At 46.7% G+C, this 10,751-nt stretch overlaps 1 protein-coding gene across 1 annotated transcript; it reads right to left on the bottom strand.

The window, feature by feature from the left end:
* Positions 1-3,471: 3,471 nt before the first annotated feature.
* On the bottom strand, positions 3,472-10,393 carry MCL1 (MCL1 apoptosis regulator, BCL2 family member). Its single transcript, XM_053368505.1, has 3 exons — positions 9,559-10,393; positions 5,472-5,719; positions 3,472-5,033 (listed from the first exon to the last, which is right to left on the bottom strand). The coding sequence occupies exons 1-3, from the start codon at positions 10,307-10,309 to the stop codon at positions 4,917-4,919; spliced, it is 1,116 nt and encodes a 371-aa protein (XP_053224480.1). The 5' UTR covers positions 10,310-10,393; the 3' UTR covers positions 3,472-4,916.
* Between the last annotated feature and the right edge of the window lie 358 nt (positions 10,394-10,751).

Consider the following 10,751-nt stretch of genomic DNA (forward strand, 5'->3'; position numbering starts at 1 on the left):
TCTCACTTTAGCACCTTCATAGCAGGGCAGAATGTTTCTGAACTCCAGCAACTATTCCTGTGGGTGGGCATAGGCCAGCGGGCTGCATTAGGTAACCATTTCAGTGGTGTATTTATGCTTCAAGTCTAGTACCATGGAAACAATGCATTCACCCACCTATTAAAAGCAAATGATCTTGACATTATTAACCTTCCAAATGGCAGAGAACTGATCTTCTGGGGGTGGGGCAGGGCGGGATTTTCTGGCAGACACAGCAATTGTGAATCACTCTTTCTAGAGGGAATTTATTTCCAGGCTGAACATACCAAGCTAGCAGAAACCCCAAAGGTAAACCCTGTTAGGTAACAGGACTACCCAGCAGCGGCAGCAGCAAGCTTAGGAGCAAGAAATTCACTTCTGGTTGGTTGGAGATGCTTGAAACATATGAAGAAAATGTGGGCGGTTCAGGAGCAAATACGTTTGTGATGCTAAAGGATGCATAGCAAGGTTACCTGAACTACAAAGCGCCCTTCCAAAGAGGAATTCTGCTGAGAATAGGGGCATTTTAGATCCTGTCCCATTCTTACGATCAGGTTAGAGGTATGCATGGATTTGAGAAGAATACTGTGGCCCTGCAGGTGCTGTTGGATCCCTCAACTTCTGTCCCCCCATGTCCATGTAGTCAATGGTCAGGAATGATGGGAGAACTGGGAGTTCTGTCATTTGGAGGGCTAAATTCCCCATTACTGACCTAGACCACAAGTAGAGGGGTTTGTGCTGAGGGATGGGGAAACTCTGGCCCTCTAACTGTTCTTTATTTTCTAGATTCATTTCAATCAGGGCTTCCAACTTGGAACTACCCCAAGCGCCCTATATAACCTGTCGGGAGAGAGACAGGGCAATGTATCTGTTAATCCTTCTTGACCTCTTGGCGACTTTCAATACCAATTAACCACTGTATCCTCCTGGAAAGGCTTTCTGAGTTGTGGGTGGGCAACACTGCTTTACAGTGGTCCCAGTCCTACTCGGATGGTTGTCTTCATCAGCTGATGCTTGGGGAGTGTTTTTCGGCACCATGGGGCCTTCAATGTGGGGTCCCTCAGGGCAGTTCTCTCCCCCATGTTGTTTAATATCTATATGAGGCGGCTGAGTGGAGTCTTCCAGTTTTGGAGTGTGCTGCCAGCAGTATGCTAATGACCCACAGCTCTATTTCACCTTTACATCTGAAGGAGAGGCAGTAGGTGTACTAGACTGGTGCCTTGCCTAGGTAATGGACTGGTTGGGAGCCAACAAACTGAAGCTCAAGCCAGATAAGATAGAGGCACTGTTGATGGGTGGTCCCCTAGACCAGATGGATGGGAGACTGCCTGCTCTTGAGGGGGTTACACACCCTCTTAAGGAGAAGGGATGTATCTTGGGGATGCTCCTGGATCTATTGGTGTTGCTTGAAACCCAGGTGGTCTTTTATCAGCTTTGGAGGGTGGCCCAGCTAGGCTCATATCTGGACAGGGATGAACTAGGTTGATTTACTGCAATGCGTTATACGTGGGCCTCTGAAGATGGCTCAGAAACCTCAGCTACTACAAAATTCAACGGCCAGACTGCTCACCAGAACAAGACTGTTTGAGCATATAACGCCCAACTGCAATAGCTGCCAATTTGTTTCCCAGCCCACTTCAAAGTGCTGGTGTGGACATCAATGCCTTGGGACTGCCTCTCCCTAGATGAACAGACCGCACTTGTCATCCATGACCCTCTTCTATGTACCTGCTTCCTTAAAGGTTCAGAGGGTGGCAACACAAGAGCAGGCCTTTTCTGTAGCGGCTCCCATGTGTGGAATGCTCTCCTCAGAAGCTCACCAGGCCCCATCATTACATGTCTTTAGGCACCAGGCAAAAACATTCCTCTTTACACAGGTCTTCAGCCATTAAGTAATCAATGGCCTGTTAAAGGGATCTGTTATTAATATTATTTTATTATGGCATTATTATGCTCTGTATTGTTATTATTATGCTCTGTAAAATGTTGTCCATGGCCATGGGATCTTTTGATATAAACTGGTAGATAAACCGAAATATAGTAATAATAACAATTACCATCAGCCCCAGCTAGCACAGCCAATGGCCAGGGATATGACGAGTTGTATTCCAGCACAGGTTTCCCTCTCTGGCATTAGAAGCATGAAATGCTTGATTTTCCTCAGGATTCCCTTGAAACGGAGCACAGGGATTTGGCTTTTGTCAACTTTTGCCAAGTGCAAATTAGCAGAACAGAGTCCAATGAAACATCTAGAACTGTGTTTAAATAGTTAAGTGAAGGGTCTGGTTATAAAAACCCCTCCCTCTACTTTTGACAGAGAGATTTCCTGTTATGTGAAATAAGTTGCTTCAGAAATTGCCCAATCTACCCTAACCAGGAAGCATCCACCTTTGACACAAACACTGCACCACTAACTAGAAACAGAACTTTGCAGAAGGTGCAGATTTGCATATTTCCAGGGCAAAGCTTTGCATAGGGCCAGAGTGCACCACCAGCACATTCAAAGGCATTACAAAGTTGGTGTGGAGGATTGTGAAAATGGTTTCATACCTCTTGTCTTAAGAGTCACAGCACTTAGAAGGGGAAGACTGCTTCTTATATAAATTCAGGACCCACCCTACTCCTATGACAGTAATCTGTTTTCAATTCTGAATTTTAAATTGTTGCAATCTGCCTTGAAATCTGCTAGTTAAGGGCGGGTGGTGGTAGTAGCAGTAATAAAAATAATAATGTAAAATGCAGCACTTAATTTCAAAGAGACTACTGCAATATTGCACTAATATACCGTATTTTTCGCTCTAAAAGATGCACCAGACCACGAGACGTACCTAGTTTTTCCAGGAGGAAAACAAGAAAAAAATATTCTGAATCTCAGAACAGCAAGAGGGATCACTGCGCAGTGAAAGCAGCAATCCCTCTTGCTGTTCTGGCTTCTGGGATAGCTGCGCAGCCTGCATTCGCTCCATAAGACGCACACACATTTCCCCTTACTTTTTAGGAGGGAAAAAGTGAATCTTATAGAGCAAAAAATACGGTAACTCTCACCTTTTTTTAAACTACCGTTGAAAAATGCATATAGGCATAGATATGCTAAGAGAGCTATGGATAAAGGCAGTGCAGTAGGGAAACTGAAGCACTCCTGATGCTGTTTGACTGCAACTCTCACCAGCACCTAGGGTTGTAAGCTTACCCACCACTGATACAGAGATACCAGTCATGGCAACCCCAGGGGCATAATCCAGGATCTAGCAGTAACTGGCTACTTTTTCACAAGCCAGCCAGGGGTGCTCCCCTCCAGAGCCAGCTGCAAGATTGAGTGACAAAAAGGAAAGAAGAGAGGCAGCAAATGGCCAGGCCTTCTAGTAGAGTTTGGCCACAGAGAAGGCAGGATGCATACAAATATAGCTTCAATTGTTTCATGTTTCTGCCTTAACAGAAGGCACACACGGCAACCACCTGTGAATTGTTTTATTGGACAGTTTATGTAAACAAGAAAGTCTGACCATAGCACCATGTTGAGTCTATGCTTTGTTTTAGGTTTTCACATCTGCCACAATCTGGTCTAAACAAAGCTAACAGTACAGCGAAGACTAAACGCAATCTAGTCAAACTGCAAAAACAACTTAACCTCTTGCTCCTATACTGAACCCTTCTGCCTAATAAAAGAGTTCAAGAAACTCCAAGTCTACAAGCCCCTCTCATATTCTCCCTTAAAGATTCAGATTTATTCCGTGCATAGGCCATAATGTCTTACACTGCTAACTCATTTGAGAAATTTTATTCTTAGAGACAAGTATGACATTCTTTTGTAAGTTTAGCTTAAAATAATTGGCTTTAAAGAAAGCAAGAATCAAAATAAAGAAGGTTAAAAAAAACTTAAGATTTGTGGAAATGCCTCCCCTGGCAATCATGAAGAAAGAAAACATTTTAAAGAACAAAAAGAAAGGCGCTCAGCTGTACTTAGATGGTTGTTCAGTAAAGTCACCTGGCAGAACCAAGTTGTTATTGAAGTACATAGAAAGGTAGGCCCAGATTATGTGACATTTAGAGGGCTAAAGAATAAGAGCTGCAAAACCTGAATCTAATTACATTACAAAAAAACTCTTTTACAACCTTTCCCAAAGATAAATCTCTTTTAAGAGTATACACTTTGTACAGGTTCAGCTACAAATGTACATACAATTCTGCTGACTTCCCCGTGAAGGTTTATACATATTTACACTATTGCGCTCCATGTCTTGTGATAACTTGGGAGCTATGGCAGTGTACGCTTCCAAGGGGAGGGCAGAGGAGAACAGGAAACAAAAACTGAAGGGAGTACATAGAACAGGATCAGCCCTTGATGCAATGAGATGGGTTCAGATTTTGGAGTTTTCTCTCTCCACAGCAGACACAACACACACCTGTGCCAGCGAACAGATAAGGCATTTGCAGTGTTCACCCGAAGGTCCTTCATTTTGCTCACCGCACAATCTTGCACGTCACCCCTAACACGCCACTCTCTTCTCTGAAGGTGATAATTTAGATACCCCGCTTGGGCGTATGGTCACAGTTCTGTGCAAATAGAACACTACCTAGCACATCCATCAGTTCTTATAAGCCCAATGTGGCTGTGGGTTCATAGTCCAAGCCCAAGACTGTGCTCAGGTGGGCTTCAGTCCTCTTAGCTCCACCACTGGAGGAAGCGGAGTGCGTGTTCCTTGGCTTGAAGGATCTACTCCCAATTTGCAAAGACATCCTTGTTGATGACATTCTAAAACTGACGGTTCAGACCAAACTTTCCATGGGATTTCGAGGTGTTTTAATTCTCCCGTCAACTTTCAAAGAACGGCTCAGTTTTCTAGTCACAGTAGAACAGGATAGTCCAAGCTAGCTCCTCACTGGGAGCACTCCTTGACTCACCGGATCATGTAAGCCAAACCTGCTCCTATTCCAGCCACGCCTGCAAAAGCCATCAGAACGCTTCTGATGCTGCCTTCTACGTCCTCTACATGGAAGAAATTAACAAATCCCTCCTAGAAGAAAGAATTGCATTGTTAATTGCTTTTAAGCACTGGCAGCCATGTGTGTCTGACTGCTTCAAAGAGAATTCGCAGCAAGAATGGAAGGTAAAACCACGTACTGAGCAAAGTCCAACATCCAGCAATTCTGAGTCCAATCCGCTCCCCATTTTCAACAACCACAACCACGCACACACAAACAATGTTCCCTTTGTGGGAAACCAATTTTAACGTAGCTCTTTTAAACACCTCATGACAGATATTCACTCTATTTATGGAGAGTTAACATAGGGAGGCAGCCCTAAAATCTGATGAAGCGTGCATTCACTTCCAGAAAGATCAGCTACAGGAAGGTATTGGGCTCTCCAGGTTTGGATTTTGACTGGGAAGAGTTACAAGGGAAAGGGGCAGCACAACAGCATCTACCATTCAGGCCCACCATGACTCACTTACCCAGGCATTATTGTTGAGGATCCATTCCCGCTTGTCTGTAACCAGAACCTCAGTGATGAGCTCTGCCAAACGACCGATGGCACTCTCCTGATTGATGCGCTTCAGATGTTTGGCAACAAAGGCACCAAAAGAGATGAGAGTCACAATTCGACCCCAGTTTGTTATGCCGTCACTGAAAAGGTGCTTTGCAACTTCTGACACAGTCTTCAGGTCATCCTCTTTCTTTATTTCAATCTTCCTAAGCATTCCTGAAGAAGGGGTGAGCAATAAGCAAGGAACACAGGTGAAAATACTGAAAATTCCACATTTAAGTGTGCAAGAACTTTTAACCATCAAAATCATTAACAAAGCAGTTTGGTTTTCTCCCCCTCCCCCCCTCTTTGATCTTTGTTTTTGGAAGGAAGGAGGTTGCAGTACTTGGTTGAATGAGCAATGGATGGTGGGTGGGCACTGATGTTTAAAACTCGGGGTCAGAGCCTGAACAGATGGAATGTTGATGGGATAAGCTTGCTCAGAAGTCTTATTGGCAAGAGCTTCCCCCTCCCCAATGAGACAGGGAGTGAATGTGCTGTCCTAGGTGGGAGGCAGTTATTACTTACTTTAATTCTGGGGCTATATGAGTTTTTATCTGGTCAGCTGTCTTTGTTGTACAAAGTGATTGGTTGGGATTTTGTAACTGTAGGCTTTTATTTGATTATTAATATACTGTATTGCATTTGATTTCTATTTTGTGCTGTTTTAAAATTCTGTTGCATTGTATTTGCTTCCCATGTTGTACATTGCTTTGAGATTCGTTTAAATGGTTTTCACTTCCCATTTTGATGTTCTACTGTTTTTTTATTTTGACTTTCACTTTATGAATTCATTTGAATATAAAGTGATTGTCTGAATAAAAATAATAAGTTCTAGCACTTCCTGAGAAGAACATTAAAATGTTCTAGAGCTGCTTTAGACTTGCAGATCAGCAGCTGCCTGTTTCAGAGTCCAATACTCAGACAAATTTAACACAACTCCTACTTACAGCCACTGATATCCGCAGCTCTAGACCAAAGCCCAGCTCTAGCGTCTAAGTATTTTTTAATACAAAACAATGTATCCAACAGTAGTCATGCTTTGAGCTTGTGGTTCAAGACTTGAATCCTGGCAGTACAATTCTGTCCTTAAGGGTTAAGCAGCCTTCAACTATTAGCCACTGATACTTAAAAGAAACTTGAGGAAGCTGAAATCCCGAAGTCAACAAGGAAGTGACTACAGCTAGTTCATTTTCATGATTCAGGAACAGGGATGCTTGCATCCGCATTTAGGAGTTGCCCCAAAGCAGAGTCTTTATTGTACTGTGGAGAGGCAATGATTCAGAAGGCTTAAAGCAAACCATTAAACATAAGTCTAATGAAATTTGTTCTTATACACTAGATGAGTGAGCCAAGTCCTAACCCAGAAAACAAACAATACCTCTGTGGGAAGTCTGTGCCATTGTGACTTCTGTATAAGCAGGATGTAAGGAATGTTCTACAGGACATCTCACAAATAGCTACTGTCAAAAGTTTTTCTTGCCCATCCACATTACAAAAACCTGAGCAGCTCAGCCACAAGGGTAGCTGGGAGGGGATAGACAACTGGAGGACACTGACTTAGAGGTGGCAAACCATAGAGGCTCTCTAGGAGTGTTCAAATTACTGGAGGTTATTTTAAGGCTACTTCCCAACTCTACATCGTCAGTGCCCTAGCTAATGTAATATACTAAAATAAAGTCAAATGAGAATGGCAAAGTGCTGGTAAATAGCAAACCTGCTCCAAAGCAACTCCGAAGGAAGTTAGTTGTTCACAGCAGGAGCCAGCTAATCGTTTATCATCATGTTTACAATGAATTATATTTCACTTGCTAGGCAGGAGCAGGATGTCAGCAAGAGCTAATCTGTACCCAGATTATCTTCTTCTGCCTGCAAGAGTTTCTCCCCACCCCACAGTCAGGTGAACTAAATTCAGTTTCGTTTCTGCTGGGCTTGGTGCTTTCACAATGACTCCTTGCAGAAAAACAGGGTGGGAAGGCAGGCTGGGCCACCCACAAACTTCTGGCTGCCAGGGTGGCCTCTCAAGAAGCCTGAACTCTACTGAAGATCAGGAATCTGGCCCAAACTGCACAGAACTGAAGTCAACCAACCAGACTCAAATGTGCAACCTTTCAGGCCATGAACACATCAGGAGCTTTCCCTTCAACATCCCTATTTACTCTTTTTAAACTCTGGACACTCTTCCAATTCTTTTTCATAAGAGCCCCACCATTTCTCCCCTTTACTTGACCCTCCAACACATTTCCCCTTCCACCCATCAATTTCCTCACTGCCCCCCCAACTTTGCTACATTCCCATCCCAAGGACGCCCTGATCCACTATGTTTAGCTCCTCACCTTCACTCCCCCCCCCCTCAGGCAACCTGCTTTCCTCCCTCCCCTCTCCCAACCCCTACTCTAGCACTTCACCAGCCCTACAGGTGCTCACCTCCACTTCCATTCACCCCTTACAGCTGACACCCCCAACTTTTCTTTGCCCCACACAAGCTCCTTTCATGCACTTCCCTAAACACACCTTAGTGAGTGCTTCCCGTCCTCCTCGTTCCCCACAGTCCCTTTCCACTTCAGTACCCTGCTGCACTTCCTGCTAGTGCTGCTAAGGATTTGTTTTTGCTTTTTTTATAACAATAAATCTTGTATTAGTTTTTGCGAACCACCTTGGCTGCTTTAAGAGAAAGGCAAGATACTAAAATGTCAGTAAATGTGAGATGCTGATACAGTTTCCACACCCCATGACTTAAGCCCCCCATCAGTTATTACTCCTGTTTCCTCCCAAGCAAGCAAACGCCCCCATTTCCTTCTAATTCTCATTCTAAGAAAGCCACACCTCAACTTCAGTGTATGTAATTAGAATAATTTTATTTTAAATGTTGCTTTTCTCTTCAGCCACCCAGGAAATATTGCTGAGGAGTGTTGCAGTCTGTCAGCTTGCCTGACTGGCTTCAACTAGCAGACAGGCACTTGGTGTCATAGGTCCCAGGCAGTGGGGTACACGTCCAGAAGATTAGGCAGGCATCCTCTTGAAAAACTGTTTTATGCCAATGGGCCTCTGCAGAGGCTTTTATTTTCTTAAAATGAAGCAGCCATTGTTATGGCTATTCTGTATTTTTTATCTCTTCCATAAATGTTGTTGCATATGTCTCTGGTATTTTGTATCTGTAAATAGTTCCCACAAAAAGGCTGCCCAAATGTGGCCCATGGCCTTCTGCTTCAGGCTTTCCTCACAGGATAAATGAGTCTTTACCAGTTTGTTAGGCCTATGGTCCTTTCTTGAATGTACTTCCTGTTTTTTTTTTGTATATGTTTATCATCTTCATTGAAAACAGCTTCTGTTTCATTTATTTAATGAGGCATCATCATAGCTCAAGGACACATTCCAGCCAGGCGAAGAACACTTAAACATGCAAAAGTCAGAGCCTAGGAAAAGGGGGTGTGATCTCAAGAAAAAGCAATCCCCCCACCCTACATCATCATCATTATGGACAGAAGCTAGCTTGGGCTGCTTTGGGGGCAAGTTATAATCTCCCCCAGCCCTTATTTGTAGATCGCCTCTGGCTTTCTTCTTCCCTTGACCTTTTTCCATCCCCAATGAAGGGTGCCAATCTGGGATCAAGAGGGGGCGTGGCCCCAGAACAGACTCCTCCCCCACTATTCATTATTATTATGGCTGTCTAGAATAAGAAATGATTCATCATTTCTTCCCCAGCCATCTTTCAGGCACCCCTTCCATTTACTCTCCCCCCCCCCGCAAAAAAGGGTGCCAACCTGGTCCCGTCGAGGGCAACGCGTAGCCTTAAGAACTGGCACCACGCCCACCTCCTACGGCTCTTGTAAGCCGCCCTGGCCCCTTTTCGGGGCGGCTTGCAATAACCTCGACACAAGGATTAAAGGGCGAGACGCTTTCTCCCCGCAACCCTCTTGCCCCGCTTCCTCCTCCCACCTTGGTCCAACTGCGTTTCCAGGGGTTGGGCTAGATGACCTCGGGGTTCCCCTTCCCCCTCCGCTCCCATCACCCACCTTGGAAAGCCAGCTGGTGCTTGTCGAGGATGTTGTCCCCGACCCGCCGGAGGGTCTCCAGCGCCTGCGCGGCGCCCGGCGAGGCGACGGCCTCCTCCTCCTCCGTGGTCGCCAAGCGGCCCAGGAGGCCCTTCAGCATCTTCTTCCCGCCGCCTCCCGACGGCCCTTTGGCGTCGCCGTCGCCCGAGGCGGCCTCGCGCAGGTACCGGCTCACCAACTCCAGCGTCACTTTGCGCAGGTCGTCCGGGGCGGGCGCCGCAGCCACCGCCGCGTCGTCGTCGTCGCCCTGCGCGGACGGGATGGACTCCAGCGAAGGGGTGGGCGAAGGCAGGTCTCCGGCCTCCGCGGCGGCCTCGGCCTCGTCGTCGCAGCCGTCCAGCTCTCCCTCAGGGAGCGGCAGCGCCAACGGCCGCGCGGCGCCGCCAACGGCCGCCGCGGCGGGGGAGCCAATCAGCGCGCGGGGCGCTACTTCGAAGGGCCCAATCCGCGCCAGGGGCCCCGCCAGGGGCGCCCCTGAGCCAATCCGCGCCAAGGGCCCCTCAGGGAAGACGCTGGCCCCCCAGCCGCGCCCAATCCGAGGCGAGAACGGGCCGGCGCCCTCAGAGCGGCCGTTGGCGGTGAAGACGGCCGCGGCGGCTGGGGCTCCGCTGCTACTGCTGCCGCCTCCGCCGGCCCCCGGGGAGACCGGCGTGGCGGGCGCCATGCTCGGTGCGCCCCCACAATACAACACCACCGACTTCTTGTTAAACATGGCGGCCTCCTCGCAGCTTTCCGCGAACTCCGAAGCTCGTCGCGCAGAGCTGTGAGAGGGGAGCGGCGGCGGCGGGGAGGGTCTTATAAAGGCTCTGACGCGCTGGCGTCAGAAGGGACGTGGCATACGACGTGGGCTTGAGGCAGTGACGCGGAGGGGAGGGGAGGGGGCGTGGCTAAAACAGGCCACCATAGAAGTTTAAAGGGTAGAAGAAGAAGCCCGCTTTTGTATAGGGCGCTTCTTGGTTGCTCCATTGTTCAGGGGCGGGCAGGTCGGAGTCGGTTAGCAGTAGCAGTAATAATAATAATAATAAATAATAATTAATAGTAATAAATTTTATTTATGCTCAGGGCGGCTAACACCAGTAAAATTACAGTAAAAACATAATAGAGGGAAAAAACCCAATTTAAAATACAGGTTAAACTGCAATTTAAAATGCAGC

The sequence above is a fragment of the Podarcis raffonei genome, chromosome 16, assembly GCF_027172205.1.
Source record: "Podarcis raffonei isolate rPodRaf1 chromosome 16, rPodRaf1.pri, whole genome shotgun sequence".
Taxonomy (NCBI): Eukaryota; Metazoa; Chordata; class Lepidosauria; order Squamata; family Lacertidae; genus Podarcis; species Podarcis raffonei.